General features: G+C 35.1%; 1 protein-coding gene and 1 pseudogene across 1 annotated transcript; both read right to left on the reverse strand.

Moving 5' to 3' along the window:
• Positions 1-10,582: 10,582 nt before the first annotated feature.
• LOC132066853 (protein RDM16-like) lies at positions 10,583-14,995 on the reverse strand (annotated as a pseudogene).
• A 6,295-nt stretch (positions 14,996-21,290) lies between these two features.
• LOC132068160 (receptor-like protein kinase HERK 1) lies at positions 21,291-24,600 on the reverse strand. Its single transcript, XM_059461653.1, has one exon. The coding sequence runs from the start codon at positions 24,075-24,077 to the stop codon at positions 21,636-21,638; it is 2,442 nt and encodes an 813-aa protein (XP_059317636.1). The 5' UTR covers positions 24,078-24,600; the 3' UTR covers positions 21,291-21,635.
• Between the last annotated feature and the right edge of the window lie 2,043 nt (positions 24,601-26,643).

Here is a 26,643-nt window from a genome sequence, read left to right on the forward strand (position 1 = left end):
TGCCTCATCTTTTGAGAGCTTAAATTGCAAAAACTATGAATGCATTTCTGATTTTCCTCAATCATCTATTATTGTTATTTTCTACTTTATTTATAAAAACTGCCAACTCTACGACTGTGACATAAACAAATAGACAACATACGCCTCGAAGGAATAACAAAGAAATTAGAAGACAAGATTCCATTTGGAAGAAAGCAAATAGCCAATAGGCGATGACATAAACCTGAGAGCTAGCTATCAGTCAAGAAAAATCAAAAGGCGACATTAAGATAGACGACCTAGTTTGCAACCTTTCCTTTAATACAGTACGAACTACGTTCTGACCTGATTCCCATGGTGGGATACGTAGGCAGCTCACATAGGGTTCGGTTGCATTATAACAGAAAATCCAAAATCCTTATACAAGGAGAATTACGCTTTGATTCCCTCGGCGGATTCGTAGACTATCAACGTACGCGCCACCATATTTAGATAACAATCCAACAATCCTTTACCATTCACCAACAGAACTACGCCGACCTGATTCCCTTGGTGGGATACGTAGGCAATCCACATCGGGTTCGGTCCCTTTATTAGAAAATTTCAAACTATTTCCACGTGTCCTACAAACTACGTTCTGACCTGATTCCTTTGGCGGGATACGTAGGCAACCTATATAAGGTTCGGTCACACCACAACATAAGTTAAGTACATCCTTCTGAGCCAAAACTGGGGCATATTTTGAAAGATAGACAAGAGAAAGTTGGACATCGACAAGACTAAGACTACCAGACAGGAAATAGTATAGATAAATGACTTTTCAATTGTGTCACAATCTGAGGTTGGCGTAAAATATTTTACAACTTACATACATATATTTGCATATATATCTTTACTTACATACATACATTTGCATATATATCTTTCCTTACATACATCCATTTACATATATATATTTCACAACTTATATACATATAATTACATTTCCCTATACATATACTTACATACCTACCTTTCAAATGAAATACTTTCTTTCAATTGTTTCACTACTGTTCATCTACCGAGACTTGAACGGAGATCACAAGATCCAAACAAACAAGACGAATGGAGTGCCAACAATGTCAAGCTTCGAGTCAACACGAATCAACTTCCCTCTCCCAAACTAAGAATTTTTCTTTGAGTGCAGGAACCTAAAATCGCGAGATCAACAGTCAAGTCCATCAATCATGGCCGAGAAGCCTCGCCTCAAAAGCCAAATGGCTTTATTTCCAACTTTATCTCTACTTTCATTCTTTATTACAATAACTTTATGACTTTATTAACAATTATACCTGTTTTGTAGGTTATCGAGATCAAGATGAATTAAATCAGATTACGTGTCGCTAGTTTGGCTTATCACGATACCGTCGACATTATCGGCAAACGGCTATACTATCACTTTCCCCTCTCTACTTTATCATTTATTTTACCAATTTTACAGGAATCTACATTCTTATCATTCACTTGACCTACTTTAACCACTTTACCCTGAACTTTACAGGAATTTTCATCAAGTCTCCGAAGACAACCGGGGGCATCATTCGGCTATACAGCCTCACATGCATAAGCCAGACGGCTACACTATGACTTTACTCTCTACTTTATCACTCACTTTACCAACTTTAACAACTTTACCTTGAACTTTACAGGAATTATCATCAAGGCTCCGAAGACAACCGGAGACATCATCCACTTTACGACTTTACCCCAGACTTTACGGGAATCTGCATCATTAAGCCTCCGAAGACAACCGGAGACGTCATCCACTTTACAACTTTACCCCGGACTTTACGAAAATCTTCATCAAGTCTCCGAAGACAACCGGAGACATCATTCACTTTACGACTTTACCCCGGACTTTACGGAATCTGCATCAAGTCTCCGAAGACAACCGGAGATATCATATGGCTATACACCTCATTTGCATAAGCCAAACTACCGCACTTCTACTTACTCTCTACTTTATTACTTTACTTTATCATCCACTTTACCTACGTTAACGACTTTACCTTAAATTCCGCAGACATCATTTATCATCGAGTCCCGGAAGACAGCCGGAGACTTTATTATTATCACTAAAGCCTCCAAATACAACTGGAGATATTATTGCATCCTCGGCATACACATCACACATTCATTCAAGTCCCTGAAGACAACCAGAGACAACATTTGGCCACACTGCCTCAATATAAGCCACACGGCTTCATCCTCACTCTTACACTCATATTTATTATCATTTTTTACATTCTTTATAAATTTTACATTTTCAACTTTATCCCAGACTTTATTACTGATTCGGATGTGAATTTTAGTTTTGCGTAAAAGTACAACTTACAGACACAAATGCAACGTGGAACTTTATCTTACGCGATGAACTGGGGCAAACATGCTGAAGAGGAATATCAAACTCAAAAGCAAAGGTCACGGATCTGCTCTCGAACTCGACTCCGCCCACATCCACAAACACGTGATACGTAGGTTAATCTCTCTTTCATATCCACCGCTAAAACTCTACTCAAGCAACTCCTTTCCCTATCTTGTGTCCTTTCCTATATCCCAGTCTCACCATAATCCAACACTGGGGCAAAGCGTAGCGTCGGTATCGATCCGCTTCTGTCGAATTACATACAACTCGATTCTCATAAAACCCGAGACATGTAGGCGACTCGAGATTTGGTTCGGCCATAATTCTGTTCATCCCATAATATTTTCCGCCATTTCTTCTAAACCGTATTTCTCAAGTTCTTGCAAGTCATACTTGTCGGTCGGAACAAAATCGGCTTTCTACGTCAACTTCTTCGCCCGAAGACTCTTACATCGTCTCCAAATCGAAGAGGGCATCTGTTGACACCCAATTTTGTCCCTCCTTTATTCTAATTTATTTCCTTGGGCTTTTAAATTAATTAAATCTAAATATTTTATTTTCACTATTATTTCTACTACTATCATTACTTTCATCTTCATTATTCTACTACCACTATTAATAGTATTACTTTATCACAATTTTTAAAAGGGTTCGTTGTCACTTATTTTCGTTAAATTAATTATACTTTACCAAGTCTTTATTTTCTACGCATTGATCATTAATTATCATAGTATATATACTAGTTGCTAAATTAGAAGCCCATTTATTTAATTACCCACCAGAAATCAGCCAGCACATTTAGTTGAATTCGGACCAGCCCAATACCCATTTGAAGGCTACCCAACCGGCCCAATATCACCCCCCTTAAACTCATCTGCCCTAATCCTCTTTTCTTTTCCTCTCTCTCTCTTTTTTCCGCCGTCTCCTTTTCCTTTGTCTTCTTCTCCTCTTTCTCTCTCTATCTCCTTCGTCTCTTTCTCCTTTCCCTATCTCTACCATTTTAGCAAAAACACAGACCCCTTTTTGCCATTCCAGACGCATCTTTCCATTTCCTCACAAGAAACATCTCTATGTCTGTTTCGTCCGAGTTCAGTCGAATGGCGTAGAAAAGACTTTCCCATTTTTTGCTTCAAGACGGACTATAATATTCAAAGACATAAATGGTCAAAACATTTTCGGTAATATATCTAGTCGGATCACGTGAAGATCTGTTCAAAAATACCTTCAACACTCGATTCAAACGGTATTTTTGATCGGTGTTCAAACCCTAGATGAGAAATCCCGCCAATTTCAAATCAAGAAAACCCTACCTCGATGCTATAAATACAAAGGTGCAAGACGTAAAAAGGACTCAACATTTTTCCATTGTTTCCATTACAACTCTAACCGAGAATCTTTTTTTTGATAACAAAAAAGCGGTCACCTACCCGAAATACACTATCATTTTCCAAAAGCTTGCTTTCTTGATTCTCGTGAACTTTAGCCGTTATAAGATTCATTTGGTTCGGGTCGAAATCGGTTCGCAACGAAAGAGTTAGATTCGAGGCCTCGACGCCCGCCCATCGCACACAAACAAGGACCTTCGCACACGAGTCCGAGGGACTCATCTTCCGCATTCGGTGTCCGGGCCAAGGCCCAACGAAAACATTGTTCTCCACCGTCCCGTTCCGCCCGCCCCCCCAAAAAAAAAAAAAAAGTGGAAAACAAAATCTGGGCCGAAGCCCAATGAATAGTGACACCGCAAGAAGAATATATAAAATTCACCGGGCCTAAGCCCAATGACGTGAACATTCGCGGCGGATGGGCCCTAATAAATGGGCGATCCATTTAACATTTTTCTCCCTCCCTTATTTTACTTGTCGTGTATTTTATTTGCTTGTATGACTAACATCCTATCTCATTCTTATTTAGATGAACCTTAGATAAATTGGTAGTTTTAATTTTAGTAATGGGTAGTTAATTTAAGGAAAATTAATAATTAATCCCATAAGATTCATTTTCTTCTTTATATTTAAGTTATTTATAGTATCCATAATGCTTACTTCTAGAATAATCGATAGTCTAAATTCATATTTTTAGAATTAAAGGAGTCATACTTTTTCTTATCATCTTGGAAATTTTAAACGCCATTAACATGCAAATGGGAATTAAGGAATACCTTGTAAAACATTCCTAAGGTTTACTCAAATTATGCACCAAACATAGTTTAATAAAGAGAAAGAAAAACACATCCTCATAAAAATAAAGCTAGATTTAGTTTGCATCTATCTTATTAATACTATCTTAGTCAAAGTTCACATTTGTTAAAATCTATTACTTATATACAAGTCATTACGTTTTCTTCAAATTTACTTTCAATAGTATTTAAAGTTTCCTTCTATGCAAATTGCTATATCTACTACAAATCTTCTTTCAAATAATATTATTGTATTTCCATTTGAGCATTAACAATATTTACAAGTATTTTTTAGATATCATCATTATGTTCTTTCTTCAAAACTTTAACAACCTTTATAAGTCATATTTTAAAATAGCCGTTAAAGTTCTTCTTTTACACAAACTATTATATTTTTTACAAATCTCATTTTTAATAATATTATTATATTTGTAACTTTAACAACACTTATAAAGTTATTTTCTTTCTACAACACTATATTTACACTTAGCCTAATTAATTGTAAGTCCGGTCGGTTAACCATTGTTAATGGGTCTTAAAGGGTGCCTAATACCTTCCCTTTAGACTAATTGAACCCTTACCTAGAATTTTGATTTCGTAGACTTTAAAACAAATCAACTTTAGATAATAACTTTAATTACCTTAGGTGCCCTAATTCACCCTAATTAATTAGGTGGCGACTCCTTAACTTTAAATAACCCCGAAATTACCGGGATGTTGTAAACTATTTTGACCTAGGTTGAAATAGGGTATGACACTGGTGACTAAGGTATGTAGCATCCATATTCATCAATTGGACTCTAGTCTGTTGCGGTATATGGCTGGACACAGATCTATTAGTAAATCTATAAAGAGGACTCTTGAAGCTAATGACAGAGCTAGCTTAAGACCTTGCAAGAGCCTGAGACTTTTGGAGGTTCAATCTGGTGGGCCTGAAAATATGGGTTGTACCCCAAAGGACTGTAGAAATTATATTGAACGAGCCAGGAGGTTGGAATTGCTAGCAGGTTATGCAAATGCTTTATGCAATGTCTTTTGTGACATGCAGACAAAGGATAATGAATTCTTCTACTCTATGGAATGGATAGTGTTAATAGGATTAAGAGTGCCGTATGGGTTCACTCCTACTGTAAGTATGCATATGTGGAGTTCAATGACGTTGTCTGCTTCGATACAACCTACCTTGTGAATAGGTATAACATGCCATTTGCTTCTTTTGTTGGTATTAATCATCACGGCCAGTCTATACTTTTGGGATGTGCTCTTCTTAACAGTGAGGACGTAACGAATTACGAATTAATTTTCAATAAATGGCTAAAAGCCATGAAACTAGTTGCTTCAAAGGCTATCTTGACTGACCAATGTGAAAGCATTAAGTGAGGTGTTAGTGAAGTTTTTAAAAATAATACAATTCACAGATGTTGTATATGGCACATATTCGCTAAGCTGCCAAATCGTCTAAAGGTGGCAGGTGGTGAATACAAAGCAGCGAAACTTGAATTCAAGAGCATTGTCTTTGATAGCATTACCATTGAAGAGTTCGAGCAAAGATGGGGTGATTTTATTGAGAATATGAAATAGAAGAAAGTGATTGGCTTAGTAAGTTGTACTCGGAAAGGCAAAGATGGGTGCCAATATACCTTAACGACCACTTTTGGGCTGGGATTTTATCAACATAGAGAAGTGAGGGGAATGCATGAATACTTCAATGGATTTATCAGCCATAGAAGCACGCTGAAACAGTTTGTTTAGCAAAGATGAGTTAGCATTGAGAAATAGGTACGAGAAAAAGTTGGATGCTGAGCATAAATCTCGTTACACTAAAACAACTTGAAAGTCTATGTTCTCATGGGAGGTGCAACTCCGAGATGCTTATACCCGCAGAATTTTTCAAATTTTTTAGTGTGAGTTAAAGAGGTTGTATCACTGTGAATTGAGACTAGTTGAAGATGAGCAAGCTGTGGAAGGAGTGCAGAAGTACGACATAACAAATTCCTCAATTAGAAATGATTTTTATGGAAATCAATTTGTCTAAAGGGTTAAACACACTATACATGGGGAACATTTTGACTGCAAGTGCAAGTGCTTTGAATCAAGGGGGATTGTTTGCTGCCATATACTTAAGGTGATGGCCCTTAAAAAGACTAAATATTTGGACGATAGGTATGTTTTGACAAGGTGGAGAAAAGATATTGTCCGACACCACCTAAAAATGTTCTTTCTTAGAGGTTACTCTAATATGACGGATGATTACATGAAGTATAGGGAGTTAATGAGGTATTTAGACGAGGCATGTAATATTGCATTGGACAATGACATAATGATACAATTTCTCAGGTCAAGATTAATGGATTTGCTTAATGATCTTACAAATTTTGATCACAACATGATACAACACCTTATGGAAAACACGACGACCATTACAGTAAGTAGTGGAAATAATCATATACCAGATGTAGCAGGAAATAATGAAAATGTTCATATACCAGATGTAGTAGGAAATAGTGGAAATGATCACATACCAAATTTACTAGACCTCGTATTGCATCATTCACGTGGAAGGCCAAAGAAAGTACGATATAAACCACCACTTGAAATGTTATTTAGATCCTTAGGAGGGAGGGATGCACGAAGTTATGGCGGTAGGGGCGGAGACGGTGGCAAGGTTGGAGGAAGAGGAATATCACAAGCGGGAGAAACAGGAATATCACAAGATGGAGGAAGAGGAATATCTCAAGATGGAGGAAGAGGCAGAGGCAGGAGTAGTGCAAATCGACGGGGCGCCGGTTCGACAAGAGCAAGAAATGAGGTATTGTTTTGCATTGTCACTTTATTTAACGTCATTGGAATTACTTGGCTTAACTTTGAATTTGGTCTTACCCCCCCCCCCCCCCCCCCCCACTGCAGCAAAATCATGATGGAGCATCACAAGATGGAGGAAGAGTAAGGGGTACTGCAAATCGATGGCACGCCGGTTCGACAAGAGCAAGAAATGTGGTACAGTTTTGCATTGTTAGCTTATTTTAATGAACTTGGATTAACATTGAAATTGGTCTAACCCCTACCGTAGCAAAATAATGATGGAGCATCACAAGTTGAAGGAAGGGGTTCTGCAAATCGACGGCCCACCGGTTCGACAAGAGCAAGAAATAAGGTATTGTTTTACATTGGCACTTTATTTTAATTGATTAACGTCATTGGAATTACTTGGCTTAACTTCAAATTTCCCCTAACTCCTATTTTAGCAAAATGGTGATGGAATGTCACAACATGTGGACCTTCCGGATCTCAATCTCAATAGCCAAGAAGCCTCACTCTTTGAATACTAATTTTTTTGTTTGGAGGGAATACTTGAAAGCATGATTTTGATCATATATTACAGTGCTTGAGGGTTATTTTCATTTTGTTAGTATGTGAAGGTACCTGATAAATTCAAGAATTCTAAAGTGCTGTTAATTGAGCCGTCAGTCGATTTCATTATAAGGATCAAGCAACACAAAAGCGCATGAGTGACTCTTGCTTGACCCTTCAGTTACTTATTTGAAGGATCCAACAAGACAAACTTCATGAGCTATGGAATGGTTGACCCATCATGTAAATTGTAAGAAGGTTCAACCATAAATATATATAATAATAATAATAATAATAATAATAATAATAATAATAATAATAATAATAATAATAATAACACACCAACTACCTTCTAGATGAAGTTGTTTAATACAAATTTTCCTTAACATAAATAGACCACTACAAACCCAGAAATTGTAACAACCTCATTTACATTTAACTTAAATTTAGTAAACAGGCGTCGTAGCATCAAGGATGCTTAACAACCTCATTTACATTTAACTTAAATTTAGTAAACAGGAATCATAGCATCAAGGACGCTTCTAGGAAATCATTTCCCGATTGACAACAATAGCATTAGGACGACCAGGTAGCATATTCTGGCGCTGCTTGACTTCAACAATCTTTCTCTCTAAGGTGGTCATACGTTTCTTAATGTCTTCAAGCCCTTCATCCAGACGGACGTTTAAATGATCAATCCCAGCTTCCAAAGAACTCATACGGCGCAAAATCAATGTGTCAGAGAATGCATTCCATATTTGTTCTGTGCACACAAGTGAGGAAACAAGAAAAGAAACGTAAAAGACCTATCGAGAACTTTGAACATACACATACTTACCAAAAAAATGGAGAAGAACAAAGGAAGAATGTGGAAAGCATATAGAATCAAGAGAACTTATATCGTTTCCTCAAGCACGCTTAGCTAATGACCTTCAAGCCTTGGTATACGTATTTTCTTGCTAGTTCACAGACTCACTCAATGTTTTCACGAATACAAATAACACAATTAATAGGGTGGTTGAGAAGTTGTTTTAGATGCATCTATGCATAAGGTGCCTTAAATCTCGACTTATCCTTTGTCTCCTTTTTTATCAATTAAAAGAGGTATAAAACCAGATATAAAGCCGGTAATATTTATTTGGTTGAACCATCAAAAGGCGTATTACGAAGGTTCACCATCCAATATCCAGTTATTGTCTCACCCAATGCTTTCATGGATACAAATAACACAATTAATAGGGTTGTTGAGAAATTGTTTTAGATGCATCTATGCATAAGATGCCTTAAATCCAGACTTATCCTCTGTCTCCTTTTTTTGCAATCAAAAGAGGTATAAATCCAGATATAAACCCATAATATTTATTTGGTTGAACCATTGTCTCACCGAATGCTTTCACGGATACAAATAACACAATTAATAAGGTTGTTGACGTTATAAACGTTAAAATACAAAAAAATAAGTTGTTAACTTATTTTTTTTGGCTTATAAGCTATTTTCAACTTATAAGGTGCTTTAGATAAGCCAATTATTTTTGGGCTTATTTTATGCACAAAATGACTTTATTGTCTCTTATAAGCCAATCCAAACAGACTCTTAGAATCTATACATAAGATGCTTAAATCCACTTATCTCTTGAATCACAAATAACACAATTATTTATTTGGGATAATAGTCAAAATACCCCCCAACGTTTGACCAAAATGCCAACTACACACCGAACGTCCTATTACCCGCGGACAAATTTTTTCAAAAGAGTAAAAAATGACCTTTTTCTTTGTTTTAGATGCGCGTGGCGATGCATCTATACATAAGATGCCTTAAATTTGAACCCATCCATTTTTAAGCTACTTATCCTCCGTCTCCTTTTTTGTTGTCAAAATAATATCAAAAGAGGTATCCAATGATTCCAACTTGAAAGAACAACTTTCCACCATAAACCAAGAAAAAAAATGAAAATACAAGAAAGAAAAAGGAAAAATAATAAGGATTTATCTTGGTTGAACCATCAATAGACATTCTTTGAGTTGATTTGGGAGAAAATTAAACGAAGGTTCAACCATCCAATATGAACTTTGTTCTATTTGGTGTTATTATTGTTTGGGTTTGTTTGGATTAGATTTGAGCAAGTTGGTGTGATTTTTTTTTTTCAACTAAAGATGATGATAAATGTTGATGAAGATGAAGGAGAATTGGGTATGGGTTTTCGGATCCTTAAAAATGGAGTATGAAAAATTGAGAGATTTTTTGAAGACAAACATATGGAGGAAGGGGAAATTAATAAAAAAATGGGGCAAAATTAAACACACGTCTACCATCCTTAAATTTGGGGGTTGGCAACAATCTAACATTTTGCTAACTAATAGGACCCCTTCCAGTTGGCAATTGGGGGGTATTTTGACTATTATCTCATATTTATTTGGTTGGACCATCAATAGACATATTACGAAGGTTCAACCATCCAATATCCAATTATTGTGTTAATTTTGTTAACTAAATAATAATTAATTTTCCTTTTATAATTTAAACAAACATAAACGAAAACCACATCCAACATCCTTAAACAACTAACATAACTAACACAAATACACAACACCAACATAAACAACAACCTAACACAAACAACAACCTAGCACCAACAACTTCAAACAAAACAAGTACCAACATCAACTAGAAACATCCTAAAGCAGTGGTGGTGGAGAAGGGGGAGGAGTGACATATTGATTAGCATCAATATGAAAGGAGCCCAGGACACCACGGATCTCTAGTCTCCTTGCCACACCCTCAAGGCCGTCTCTCAGCTGTTGTTGTTGTTCGAGGATATCTCTACATTGCGCGTCTATGATGTTCACTCTTTTGTTCTAGTCATCCAATCGGTCTCCCAAGTCATCCATCAATTTGTCAGTGTGCCTCAAAATGGTTTCCATCTTATCCTATGGAAAGAACACAATAAATGGATCGACGACTAAGTAAATAAAAAATACTAGGTTAGGATAAATGAAACTGTGAAGGAAAAAATTGAGCCATACATCTATGTGAATCTTCAATGGACCCAGAACAAAAGATGAGAGAGATAATGTTGGTGGGCGGTGAAAATGAAAATTATGTGGAACAAACTAGCCATTTAAATAGATAAGAAAAAGGCATGACCGGTAACCTAAAAGACGCAGCCGGTCACAAAAAAGTAACACCTCTTCGATTTTTGACAAGACAGTATGAAAGGTTTAAAAGAAAATAAAACTAATATTAGCTTGTAAATAAATTCATTAATTAAGATCCAAATATCCAGATAAATTCACATTATATTGCATTAAAAAAGAAATAACATTAATAATTCCATAGACATTGCACCAAAATCACATACAATGATAAACAGCTAAACAATGTCTATTTCGACATATCACAGGGTGTTGATGCTTGTGGATAAAACTACAAAAAAAGTACTGCCAAATGGATAGATATTCGAGCTCAGGGTGAGGATCTGCCAAGAAATTAAAGGTTGTCCTCTTTGAAGTTTACAGCTAGATCCCAGTAAAGAGGAACTCCAGCATCAGAAAAGACCTTACGAGCAGCAGCCTCAGTCCTGCAGTCGTGAACAAAAAACCTACAGAAGCTCGATTTAGCAACAGTCCCTTGCCAGACTAACAAGCACTTGTTGAGAGGCTTATGTTCATGTTCGTCTTCGTCTTCATCATCTTCTTTCTTAACAGCAGCAGCCCGATCTATTCACCTAAGCATGAGTTTCCCATATCACTTTATGGACTTTTTACCACCTTCAACTACCACCATGCTTATACCTTCCGAGATAACTGCACACCCAGTCATCCGATTCTCCTGAGCATTAACATCAACCTTGAAGCAATTTTGAGGATGTGAAAGGTCATTAACTCTGTATACTGAAACTATCGTCTCTGATGTGATATTTGGGTCATCAAACAGTTTTCTTTCTTTCTTCTCGCGACGTTCATCGGGAGTGAGCTTACGAGCAATATTTCTGTCTATGTGAGCCTGCTCTCGCTCAGCAGCAGCACTTCTAATCTCCTTTTCAAGCTTTGTGGGATCCTGAGTGGCTTCTGAGCCAAGGGCTCTCATAAGATTGCTCATTTTAATTTTTGGTTTTGGTGGTTCTAACAGGCCCTGATGGATCATCCTGCTTTTCTTTCTCCCTGTCCAGTCGGAGCCGGGTGCGCATTTTCTTCTGTTCCTTCTTGGTCAGCTTCAATGGTTGTGGAGGAGGTGGAGCAGGTTCAGCAGGAGGCTCAATAGGGCAGGGGTGTTCAACATAAATGGTGATCCTCTCCCTCTTCAACAAATCATCAGTTAAGTTTCCGTCGACCCTACCACCATAAGCACCAGATCGTAACAGAGGACAATCCCTGGCATGTCAAATAAAGAAACAAGAAATACTTAAAGTCAAGTCAAAGTCGATATCATTTTCCGGAATTAAGAAGACAATTTGGAGATCACACCCGAGGATCATCCACAAATCATGTACGTTGAATAAAACATAAAAAAGTTTGAAGCCATTTCAATCACATTAAAATTGCACATTACCAGTAGTGTGTACCGCTAATCGTAGCAGATGTCAATTTTGATAGATTCTTTCTTAAACGAGGGTTATTCTAAAAGGGAGAGAAATTCACATCACAGGATCTCCATCTTAAAGTCTGGCAGATAGGACAGTGCCGAGATAAAGGCCATAATTACATCAAGGAGATAAGTCGCATTATAAACGTTCTGCTATCCCTATATTTTGGTGATGTACAGAGACTAGAAGCACCTAGGACGCAGACCCATCAAAATAATTATGCATCCATGGTTAGACAAAAGACGAACAGTGTTCAAGATCCACTTGCATTTGTGAAACTCACTAAACACGCAACGAATAGTGGCCTCAACAATGAGTGAGGAGACAGATTAAGGGTCCATTAGAGGGGGAAAGCACAGGATAGCCAAAAAAAATGTAAAAAGAATGGAGATTGAAATAACTTACCACCACTCAACATCAGGGATTGGTTCCTTTGGTTTTTCTTTGGTGACAACCTCTCTGACACCTCAATAAGATTTGGATTTATGTCAGGCTCTGCTTTTGCCTTTGCCAATTGTGCTTGCTTTGCCTTCAGCTCTTTGGCTTGTAATTCACCTAATTGGCTCTGCAAATCAAATATTGCATAATTAGTAAAATCTAATAAGAGTAGTAACAAGAATAAAGAGAGAATCACAACAGAACGCGAAAATACAACAGGGATAACAAATAATGAAGGACCTTTAACTTCATTATTTCGGCATCTCGGGACCATTTACCTTCCTCCACAAACTGAAATGACATCTTCTCGGGCCTCAATAATTTGTTCTTGTCAATGCCCATCCTCGGATCAAAATGAGAATTTTTATCAGGATCAATGTCAAGTTCAGGTTTGAGAAGTTGGAAGCTCTCTTTTTTCTGCTTATTGATGTTCACCTGCACAACAACCCAAAGTCACCACAAGCTATTTTAACATAGAAACATGAAAAAAGATGGCCTGAACATGTATGATCCTTACCTTAAGGGTGCTAGATGGCTTAGGCACATTAACCACATTTCCCTGCTCATCAATTTCCCTGCCAAATGCATCCAAACGAAGAACAGGGGCTTTAGCGGGTTTTGGCTGCATTGTAACCTCTGGAGGCATTTGCCCAGGAAACATGCTAATGAGGGAGGGAAACTCCGGGTCCTGCCGGAATCCCATCTTAGTAGAAAGCTCCTGTAAACGCTTCACAGATTCGTAGTTCAGTGCTGTCAGGCCCTGAGGTAAGCTACTGGGTGGCATATTTTCAGAAGCCATGGTAGCTATAGTCGATGTCCCACGTGCTGAACTTGGAGTGGGTAATATCCCTGCACTTGAAGATGCAACTGGTGGTGGCAATATCGCCACATTAGTTGAAGGGGCTTTAAGACTATCCTTGGAATCCATCTGTGAACTTCCATCCTTCTAGAGTTGGCACCCTTGTTTAACTACATAATTAAAATGAGGACATAAGTTAGTTTAAGGCCTTTGACACAAAACGAAGGGGGAGCTTCTCTCTAAACCTAAGAAGGAAAAGGAAAGAAAAAAGCTCTACTCTTTAAAGCTCTTCTGCATACTTCAAATCATGTAATGCTTCTCAATTCCAACTAAAGAAAGAGATAGAAATAGGGGGCCAAAAGGAAAGGAGAACGGAGTTACAAACTGTAGAAATGCACTGGGTGTTTGGATGCAAAAACTTACCAAAGGAATTCTCTTAAGCTTTCCTAGCTTTTCTGTCAGCACCTTATGCCTTTGTATGAGATCCATTGCATTTCCTTTAGCATCAATGGATAAGGTCACACTCTTGCCAGTGTCAGAAGCTGCTCCATCTGTACTAGATTTTCCAAGAACCTCATGAGATCTATTAATATTAAATCCCTTATTTTCGTTTGTGGTAGAAATTGAAAATACCTTGATAGCAGGAGAATCACTACGAGTCAAAGATTTATCAGGGGAAGTTCTTGATGCGGCACTGTGTGATCCCATTGCCACACTCTGCAAATAAGAAAGTCAAATGCATAAATCAGGACAAACTTCCTGACAAAAAGAACAACAGAATATACCACAACAAAAGACAAATGAGAAACAAGAAGTGCCATAGTAGTCAAGTTAAGCTCTATCAGATATAAAGAAACCACAAAACAGACTTCTTCAGACATAATAAGAGAGCATAAAGAAAAGTATATGATATAACCAAACAAGCTATGTGGATCCTTTCTATAAGTTCCCAAGTTTACTACCTAAGATCAAACAAAGCATGACAAAATACCATGTCGCAATAAGATGAAAGAGAATCCTAAAGAAAGTTTTTAGTCAGATAGTTTCTATCGTCATTCTCCAAAGGAAACAGATATTTCCACACATGCGCACTCTATTTCGAATGAAATTTTCAAACGAGAAAATCCACTAGTGGGATTACACTCTGTGTGTTGTTGTTGTTGTAAACTAGTGTGAACACTGCTACTTACAAAGAAGCTTGGACGAGAAAAATACCATGAAAGAAAAGTCATGTTGCCGCAGAGGCACTGGTGATGAAGAGGTACACACTACACGAAGATAAGCAGAATGAGAAGACGGAGTTGGAGGATGGAAGAGGTTTAAGGACAATTGAACATGGCAATATCATAACAAAGGTAGTTTAACTGGTTTGTGCAGTTCTTGAGGTCTGTGCCTCTTGTCTAACATGAATGGAGGAAAGTTGAAAAGGTGTTTGTTGCAACTCCAAATCCTGCCATAGGGTATTCCATGCAAAAACAAGAACAAATGTGATAGAACCTCGACAAAGAGAAACTTAATATCACAAAGGCATAATAATTGACATCTAAACTATGGAGACACACATCATGGAAAGCCATAATCTACATACAAGTGAAAGATAAATCATCTAAAGTGGTTGAACTAAGAATGACATATACCAAAACTGCTAAAAGCGAGCAGAACAAACAAAATGCAACCCAACTGAAAAAAAAAAAAAAAAAAACTCAACAATAATTAAGAATTGTAATTCATCAAGACAATGCAGAAGTATGCAGCTTCATATCCCAGCAACAAAGGCGTCTGGCAATAAGAACTAAGCATGACATGTACAATTATAGGTAAAAGCAAGCACTACAATGTAAATATCTAACAAAATTTTCATACGAATAGACTGTAATTCAAACATACTATACAGATGTATACAACTTGGAAAACAAGGAAAATTTCGCGAAAATATTCACGCCACGTAGAGCATATTTTGAGTTTGTTACCCAGTTTAGCCCATATTGTGTATAAACACCTTTTATACAACGTTGATACAGTATGTAGAATGCTTTACCCCTAGGTATAACGTTGTACAATATTGTATATTGGGCTACGTGGCATAATATTTTATGTTGTGCTGTATATTTTTGAAAATCCCAACAAATTTTTGTATGAATAGACTGTAATTCAAACATACTACACAGATGTAATAAGCAAGTTAGAAAAACAATTGCATGGAAACACGAGAAAACTCATAGTATCAATGGAACCAACGTCCTGTCCATCGTCATACGGCTCCGGTTTCGGCTCTTCCTTCACAGTTCCCTTCCTTTCTTCATCAATTTCCACATCCTCCAAATCCTCCTCCTTCACTTTATCATCAAATTTCCTCCTCTCTCCTCATAAACTCTAGCTTTCTTATCCACACTCTCCCCTCTGTCTTTCCTCTTATGCAAATTCCTCTCAACCGAATCATCTCTTTTAACTTCTAACTCACGTGATTTTATAGAAGAGTGAGAGATAAAGAGAATTGTTCGGTAACAGCCGGCAGTTACTCGATTAAAATAGCAAATTGAGCCGCAGTTCGGACTAATAAGGATTTGGAATTTAAATATGATCGTTTTTGAAAGAAAAAAAATCATACTCTTATTAAAATTATGATTTTGAACTTAACTAAAATATTACTCAGTACTTATTAATCTTTTTTTAAAATTTTATTTAGATTATTTAGAAAGTTACTTAAGTAGTATATTTAGGACATTGCCCGAAGGGGAAAGTGGTTACCTTACTAGATACGGGATCCTTGTAGTGGGCCGGACCAAAATCTAATCGAGAGAGGGTAGTCTTTAAAAACAACAGGGTGTTAAAGCACAAGAACCAAAGCCTAATCGACTCGGTCTAGCCCGATCACCTTAGACTAATAGCCTGTTTGACCAAGTTTCTAAAATCAATTTATTTTGAAAAGTATTTTTCGAAAAAGTATTTTTGACGAAAAACAGTTTATGTTTAATCAATTAATTTTATAAGCACTTTTAAGCAGCAATTACTGTTTGGCTAAGCTTTTAAAAAGTGTTTCTAAGTGTATTTTTCTCAAAAGTGCTTTTTAAAAAAAAGTTTTTGGAAAAAAGCTATATTTTTTAGCTTCTGAAAAACTGTTTCTGCTATTCCCCAGAAATACTTATTTTCTCCCAAAAGCTTGATCAAACACCTCACTTTTTAAAAAATGAGCGCTTATTGGAAAAAATAAGTACTTTGGGGGAAAATCAGTTTGGCCAAACAAGCTATAAAATTCTATTAACTTCCTTATTTGAAATACTAGCAATTCATGCCCGTGCGATGCACGGGCCGAACATGTCTATTCACTTTAATTAGGTAGGAGTCGTAAGGTTTGTATTTTGAAAATAACTTTTAAAAATATTATAATTGTTAATTATATATAGTAACATATACAAAATGTATTTTATGTACCATTCCTTTAGTTATAATTAAAAAATGAAGTTCAAAAATTAAAAACATATGATGGAATTAAGTCTTTGAGATAGAAAGAGTCGGACTTTTTTCTCATTGTCGAAAGTTGTTTATCGATATGAAAAAGAAAATTAGTAAGAATATGAGGGGAAATTAATATTTTGATTCTAGATTTTTTTCTTTTAAATTCTTTAATATCGACAGGTTGATATTCATTTCAATTAACTAACTGTTCAGATCCAACTATAAGAATCATTGTTGTATATATTAAATTTTTTAAAAGCAAAACTAATAAAATATTTTTATTAAATTAATTAAAAAATTATGTTATAATTTTTTATATTAACAATTATAGATTAAAAAAAATTGTTACAAAGAAATCAAAATTAGAAAGATATATGTTATATCGTAAATCACCAAATTTTAATTTCGAAATGAAAATATAAAGTAATACATTTTATAACTATATAGAAACAATAATCAGAGACTGCAAATGAGAGTAAAATAAGTAAAGTATTGACAAAGAAGGAAAATGGGAATAAAAATCACTCCCTCCCTTCACTTTTACTTGTCCACGTATTAAGAAAAAGAAATTTTTGTTCTTCTTATTTGACCCTTCAAATTAATTACTCATTTTTAAATCATTTTCTGAGGCCATTGAGACTATACACCAATAAATATGGATATTATGATAAAATATATATATTTCATTTATTAATTCTTAAAGAACGTGAACATATCAAGAGAAAGAAATTTTTGTTCTCATTACTAATTTTACCCTTCACATTAATTACTCATTTTCAAATCATTTTCGAAGGCTATTGAGACTTACACCAATAAATATAAATATTATGATAAAATATGTACTCCCTCCGTCCCTTATTACTTGTCACCTTTCCTTTTGCACGCCCCTTAAGAAATCATAAATAAAATATGTATTTTATTCCTGTCTCTCTCCAATAAATACACTCTAATCAAAATTCACTATTTTCAAGAATATTTAGTACTAAGGGTAAGGTGAGAAATATTTAATTAATTTTATCTTGGTTTTGTAAATGAACAAGTAATTTGGACATATATTTTTAGTAATGTGACCAAGTAATATAGGACAAAGAGGATAAGATGGGAAATTCACTATTTTCAATAAATATTACTAAGGGTAAGATGAGAAATATTTAATTAATTTTATCTTGATTTTGTAAATGAACAAGTAATTTGGATATATATTTTTAGTAATGTGAGCAAGTAATATGGGACAAAGAGGATAAGATGAGAAAGATTTAATTAATTTTATCTTGATTTTGTAAATGAACAAGTAATTTGGACATATATTTTTAGTAATATTGAGTACTTCATTTATGAACAAGTAAAATTGCACGGAGAAAATAAACATGTGTCAAAAAATTAAAATTGAAGTTCATACGTGTATACATGAGGAGAGAATAAATATTTAGTACTATGACATACGTCCACGTGAGGTGAAAAAGTAGTTTAGTAATGTGGCCAAGTAATATGAGACGGAGGGAGTACTTCATTTATTAATTCTTAAAGAACTTGAAAAGTCAAAAGTCAACAAGTATAAGTGCACGGAGGAAATAAATGTGTCAGAGAATTAAATTTCAAGTGCATACGTGTATACATGAGAAGAGATAAATATTTAGTACTATGACATATGTCCACGCGGGATAAAAAAGTAGTTGGTTAAAATGTACAATTTATATAGCTTGTGGTACAAATTTGTATTGCTGTGTTAGTCCTCACTTCACACTAGTATATTAGGAAAAAATAAATAAGAAAAATATAGAATAGAAAAATAGATGTATATTTTTAGTAATGTGGCCAAGTAAAGCCAAAGTTGTGTACAACTCAAATAGCTTTTTGTACAATTCTTTTAAGCTGTGTTCGTCCTCCTTCATGGCTTATATATAATAGAAATAGAAAAAATATAGATAGAAATGTAAAAAGCCAAAAGTGAACAAGTAAAAGTGCATGGAGGAAATAAATTTGTGTAGGAGAATTAAAATTGAACTGCATATGTCTATACATGAAGAGAATAAATATTCGAAATAGAACATGAAAAGTTAAAAGTGAACAAGTAAAAGTGCACAGAGGAAATAAATATGTTAAGAATGTAAAAAGACAAAAGTGAACAAGTAAAAGTGTATGGAGGAAATAAATTTGTGTAGGAGAATTAAAATTGAACTGCATATGTCTATACATGAGAAGAGAATAAATATTCAGCTAGAACATGAAATGTTAAAAGTGAACAAATAAAAGTGCACGGAGGAAATAAATATGTTAAGAATGTAAAAAGCCAAAAGTGAACAAGTAAAAGTGCATCGAGGAAATAAATTTGTGTAGGAGAATTAAAATTGAACTGGATATGTCTATACATGACAAGAGAATAAATATTCAGCTAGAACATGAAAAGTTAAAAGTGAACAAGTAAAAGTGCACAGAGGAAATAAATATGTCGGAGAATTAAATTTAAAGTGCATACGTCTATACATGAGAAGGGAATAAATATTAAGTATTATGACATATGTTTACGTGGGATTATAAAAATAATTGAATAAAGTGTACAAAATATATAGCTTTTGGTACTTTTTCTATAAGAATGTAAAAAGCCAAAAGTGAACAAGTAAAAGTGTATGGAGAAAATAAATTTGTGTAGGAGAATTAAAATTGAACTGCATATGTCTATACATGAGAAGAGAATAAATATTCAGCTAGAACACAAAAAGTCAAAAGTGAACAAGTAAAAGTGCACGGAGGAGATAAATATGTCGGAGAATTAAATTTGAAGTGCATATGTCTATACATGAAAAGAGAATAAATATTAAGTATTATGACATATGTCTAAGTGGGATATAAAAATAATTGAATAAAGTGTACAAGTTATATAGCTTTTGGTACAAATATTTACTGCGGGTGCAATTTGAAAAGCAGTGGGTACAAGGAGGAACTGCTGTGTTCGTCCCTCCTTGGCACTTATTATATATAGAAGAAATAACATAAATTAACCATAACATCTTCATATTAATTTTTCTAATAATTAGGAATTTACAATCAACTAATATTTTTATTTAGTAAATTCTTGAACTATGTAGGGAAATCCTAATATTCAGAATTTTAATATCAATTTAATTTTAATTACCTTATTAAATAATTTTCTTATGAACTAATTGTAAGATTTTGAATCAATCGGAAATAAAGTATTACTTTTGATGTTGAGAACAAATAATTAAGTCTTTGAGTTAATTAATTAATTAACTAGCAAAATAATCCAACTCAATTCCTTTTCGAAATTCATCATATAATTTTTTTTTTAAAAAAAACACACAAGAAAACAAGATTCTTAGGGTGCATAAATTTGTGTTCATCGTAGTGAGAGATATAAAAAGAATGAGCAAATCAGTTATAATGCAATATTAAGAGTCAAATTGGTTAAAATGTAAACTTGAAGCAATAAGGATGAAATCGTAGAAGAGAAATGTATTCTGAATAAATTGTCATTAGTCATTTTTCTTTCTTTTCCATTTATTCCAACAGATGACCGCTCTCCACATTTTTTAGTATGTGAAGTTATTTGGATTAACTCATCTTATTCGTCATTTTAGACTTTACATGAACTTATCAATTTTTGAGCTTGAAGGCCAATCAGGGGGTGTTGTTAATTGTCTTACATCGGTTGAGGAAACGACCTGATGTCTTCTTAAATGGAGTTCAAACAATTCTCACCTTATGAGCTAGCTTTTGAGATTACGTTAAGCCTACGTTTATTTTCTTTACATTCTTTGCTGCAAATTTGATTCTGATAGAAGTTACCCTAGGAGATGTGAAAAAAATGATGAAACCTTTTAACTTTCATATCGTAGAAAACAATTACCATCACAATTCACATATACAGTTCCACTTGAAAAAAAGGGTAACCTTCAAGATGCGTCATTGAGTTCTAGGAGCACCCTCTTCATATATAGCATCAGCTGCCAAAAGGATTAATATCAACAAATGATCAATTTTTTGTATGGAAGGAGGCTGTTCATCTCAAATGTGCTTAGAGGTGGTAAATGTCTTGTATAATTTGGAGATTTTGTGGAAGTACAGTTGAACAACTTCATAAACTGGCCAAAAATGATGAATGCAATACATTATGACATTAAATTGTGCATTTTCTGATGATGAATAGAGAGACGACATTCAGACTTCTCAACCACACGCGTTTGAACTGCTCTATCGTGCCACTTAAGTTGCTTCTGACAGGCTTGTGAACAATTCGGCAAAACCCCCTATAAGTAACTATATATGTATATATAGTATAACCACGATTCAAAACAATCAAACCAATGCAAGTATCCCCAGACCCCACACTGTGGGATTCAACTGAGTATGTTGTTGTTAATCTAAAGAAAAGAGAAAACAAATATACAATCCATATATAGGCAGAGTAAGATGGACCAGAATTTTATCCTAACATATATCACGTGAGTCTTTATCTTCAGATTTTACCATTTGGCAAAAAACCTTACTCATTGAAACACCAGCAAGATCAGCCATACTCCCAATGCTGTATTCTGTACTTAAGACACTGTTATCCAACTGATTGTCCGATATCTCGTTCTCTTGCTTTGTTTTTTCATCTTTCCCTTGAAGTTTCAATGCATATTCCAAGTTCCACAAAACTTCTCCCATAGTCGGTCGGTCTGCACCATATTCAGCCAAACATTTCTCACCAGTCTCTATAAACTTCATCAAGGACTCTGGTGTTATCTCGGGTGCAATCCTAGGATCAACGATTGCTTCTGATTCTCCCGTCCTTAGACATTTCATCACACGTTCAACCAAATTTACTGACTCCTTGGGAAGAGTGGGATCGATAACAGGCCTGCCACATAAGACTTCAAACATTACAACACCAAAGGAATAGACATCAGATTTATCGGTTAGTTGTTGCCTCGTCAAATACTCCGGATCAAGATATCCGAAACTTCCTTTCACTGCAGTACTAACATGTGTTTGATCAATTTCTGGACCAGTTTTTGATAGTCCAAAATCAGAAACTTTAGCCCGGAGATTTTCATCAAGCAATATATTCGAAGACTTGACATCACGGTGGATAATTGCCTTATTAGAACCCGTATGAAGATAGTGAAGTCCTCTTGCTGATCCAATGCAAATTTCAAGCCTTTGTGTCCAATTCAAATTCGGAAGGTCCGAGCCATGAAGATGATCTTTAAGAGTTCCGTTCTCCATATACTCGTAAATAATTATCATCTCCTCCTTTTCATTGCAGTAACCGATCAGTGAGACCAAATGTCGATGTCTAAATTGAGAGAGCATTTCGACTTCAGTCTTGAACTCGGAAAGTCCTTGTTGTGATTGATGAAATCCTCTCTTCACTGCCACTTTCGTGTTATCCCTCAAAACTCCCTTGTAAACTTTTCCGAAACCACCAAAGCCTATAACCATAATTTCACTGAAATTATTGGTTGCTTCCTTAACTGCTACAAGAGGGAACTGGTACCCCATTTTCGATTTGGAAATGATAGACGCTTTTTTGTCCTCTGTTGAGTCATCAACCGCTGCCCGTATTCTACTTCTGCAGAGGAGAATAGACACCAAAACCAAAACAATGCAAAATATCGATCCTCCAATAGTTGATCCAAGAATCAACCATGTTCTAGTCTTCTTTGAAGTCGGCCCCGAGGACTGAAATTCAGCGTCTGAAGCATCAAGACTGCCTTTGACATTACTTATTTTCATAATCTCGAGACCATTAAGGAGGCCCTCGGGATACGCATTACGTACATCCACTGGACCAATGCTAATGCCAATGCTGCGAACGCTCTCTAACCTTGTGACAACATCCATGTAATACGGAGAACCAACAATGTTTGACGTCTTGTTTTTAAGATCAATAAGGTACCTCGATTGGGAATTGACGAAAACATTGAATATCAGATCATGGTCATCGCTACCTACTAGGTTCGGATCCTTGTAGCCACTTACTATGTCACAAAAGTGGAACCTGATGAAATAATCGAAGCCAGGATCAACATCAAACGACCACGTGACATTTACCGAAGTATTTGGATCAGGGTCCGAAAGGATCCTTGTGGCAGTCCCGTACACCGATGGAGGGGCAATATTCCGAGAAACCCCTCCTCGTGTACTGTACTTCACAGCTCGTGTCCTCGACACAAACTGTACAAGATTGCTGCTTGCTAAGTATCTTTCATCGGATTCCCAAGATCGCCACGAGGTATCATTTCGAGGCAATACTGAAATATTCCCCATATTCACCCGTGCCACGGTTTCTAGTGCTTGTTCCCTCAGATTATGAGATCCAGCACTAATAGGAATGAGCTCATCAGGAAGTGAAATGATTTCTAAAGCGTTTACAAATGCGAACGAGCTAGGAAAAGGCGTAAACGTAAGAACAAGACTATTGCTAGTAATGTTCAAAGTGTACTCTTTTACTGAAGAAACATTCAATGGCTGAAAGTTCTTGATCAAAGTGAAGTTCTGAGCAGAAAAAGAGAACTTAGCTGAACTTAGATTGAAATTTTCATCCGAAAACGGATGAAAATACAGGCGAATCCAAACGCGCCCTTGTTTCTTGATCGAAAAGGCGAATTTGGTAGTCTCATTGAGAATTCTAGCAGTTTGATAAAGTGATGAACTGTAGGTAGATGGAATGGACTTTAGAGTTGTATTAACAAATACCCTTTTAGAGGAATTCAAATTATCAGCCAAGAAAACTCTATCACCTATAGTTGTATTTTCAAATGATCCACAGTTTATGAGATAGTCATCAACAGGATCAAATCCTAATGAACAAATCATCAAACACAACATAGATAATACCAAAATAAGCAATTCAAGTACTGCAAAATCCATAATGGTTTTCATTTCTTGAAGTGAGAATGAAAAAAGACTCAATCTTTAAGTCATTGATCAAAAGATGAAATCTTGAAATAAACTTAATATGTGATATCAACGCAACCCCAACGCACCAAATGGACTGAACTTTCAGACAGTGAAAAAAAAAGAAGAGAAACTTTGAAATCTTGAATAAACTTAATTTGTGATATCAACAGAACCAACACACCAAATGGACTAAACTTTCAGAAAATAAAAATAATAGTTCACCTTTGTGTTGCAATTAGAAGTCTAATTTCTGAGAGTGTGCAAGAAAGGAGAAAAAGTTTCTATCTTTAATGTTGGTGGATGAGAAAAAATGATGAAAAGCACAACTGGTTCTACAAATTTCTAACACAAGCAAGACTGGATATTTAAGAATAAGTCAAAAAAGTGGAAAAAAAAAATTTCTTCTTATCCTTTGTTAGTTGTTGAATGTGGCACATATTGTTTGAAAAAAATCCAAAAAGAGGGATTTAAAAGGGACTAAAAATAATAAAATAAATCAAGAGTCAAAAGCTAAATTGGTGCAAGGGATTATGAACAAAGCTCCAAAATTAAAAGAAAGAAAGACTACAGACAGTAACATAGGATAAAAGAGGATAACAGCTATTAGGATAAGGGTCTCTCATGTTACATGTGAATACTAGAAAATGATTTTTGAACTTTTGTTGCCATCACGATATAAACTTCTCTTATTGCAAGGCTTCAAAAGTTTATAAATATACAAAATAAATTATGTTTGCTCTATCTACCAAGTGTATGAAAGGGAATCAATTGAAGTCCTTTCTTGGTTGTGGCTACACTATTGTCCACGGACGAAGGTAGAAATTCAGCTACATGTTTCGCGGAACCTAATAACTTTTGCTTAAATAGTGTATTTGTATTGAAGTTTATTAAATATATATACATATCAAATTTAGAGCTTAATTATTAACACTTATCATTCTAAAATTCAAAACTCATAAAATTGAAATTCTGACGCCACCTCCAACTAATATCTAAGTGATCGTTTGGTATGCGGATAAAATTATCCTGGCATTATAATTTTAGGATTATAATCCTGAAACTAATTTATCCCATCTAAAATGTGGGATAATCCTGAAACTAATTTATCCCATCTAAAATGTGGGATAAAATAATCCCAAGGTTAATGGGATAAGGTGGGATATCTCATCTTTAACTATGGGCTTCATTTTATACTTTATTTGATAGAAAGTATAAATTTATTCTGGGATAATTTTATACCTTCTACCAAACATGGTGCAAAATCAATCTCAAAGTTAGTGCGGGATATCCCATCTTATACCTGAAGGGAAATGCCACATGAATGAAAGGGGAATTTATCCGAACCCCTACCGAAAAAAATAATATTTTTACAAGTTAAAATTTTTTTTATATATATATAATAGATGTTAACCCCTAAGTTTCTTTGTATGTTTACTTTTTTTTATATTTAAACCCCCCGCGAAAATTCTACCCGCCATCGCTACAAGATATGCCAAACGATCCCTAAAAGTAAAGAAAAAAGTGAGCTAAAGTGAGAGAAAGGCAGGCAATAAATTTGTCAACAGACATTGATTGTCACACCAATTTAACTAACTTTATTTATCAATTGATTTGATATTGGGGAAGTTTCCTTGTAGCTTCAACAAGAATGACCTTTTAGAATTAATCTCATAGATGGCCATCCAACTTTCAGTATATTACACTAAAGTTATCAAATTAAATTTTTATAACGGAAAATATATCATATGTCAAGCAAAAAAATGCCGGAAAATACTAAATTTGACCCCAAAAATACAAGTAGGAGGCCAAATCAATATATCTTACATAATATCTACGTGGTAATAACAAATGCCAAAAGGAACCAATGAAGGGATATCAATTCCAATGTCTTCCTTGGAAAATAACCAATGAAGGGATTTCAATTGAAAAACGTAGGGAAATATATTACACAGATAAACAAACTTTTTGAGTCCCTATGACTTACTAGGTCGCAAGTTTGAAAATTTTGAATTTTCTTATTAAAATTTCTGAGCTTCGCCACTACGTTTACCGTGTGGCATATTATCATCGGGTTCTTTCTTAAGTGTGTCGAAAAGTGGGATTTTGACTTTTTAAGTAGTGTCATGCGGATGTTATGTAAGATGAGCTGAAACCGTGGTTATACTTGATAGGCATAATTATATTATTTTCTCGTTATAAAAATTAATTTAATAATTTTAATAAAATTGAATGACCATCCGTAAAAATGTCAGTCTGATTTTTCCGTATTGGGACAAATTAATGAGATGGGACATATGCTAATGTCCTTTTCTGTCCTATTCTGATGTGACTAAAACGCGTTTTTGTTGGAACAATTTCAAACAACTAATTGATAGCAACATATCAAGTGGCTCTTAATTTCGTTTGTAATTTTTGTCATATATGGATATTGACAAATGACTTCGAGAAATTTGATTTGCGTATGCTTTGGTTCTTTTGCAGTATTATAAACTTCAGACTAATAAATTGAGACTTTAATAATTCTTGAATTTTTTAGTGCTTGATTGAT

The sequence above is a fragment of the Lycium ferocissimum genome, chromosome 8, assembly GCF_029784015.1.
Source record: "Lycium ferocissimum isolate CSIRO_LF1 chromosome 8, AGI_CSIRO_Lferr_CH_V1, whole genome shotgun sequence".
In the NCBI taxonomy this organism is placed as follows: domain Eukaryota; kingdom Viridiplantae; phylum Streptophyta; class Magnoliopsida; order Solanales; family Solanaceae; genus Lycium; species Lycium ferocissimum.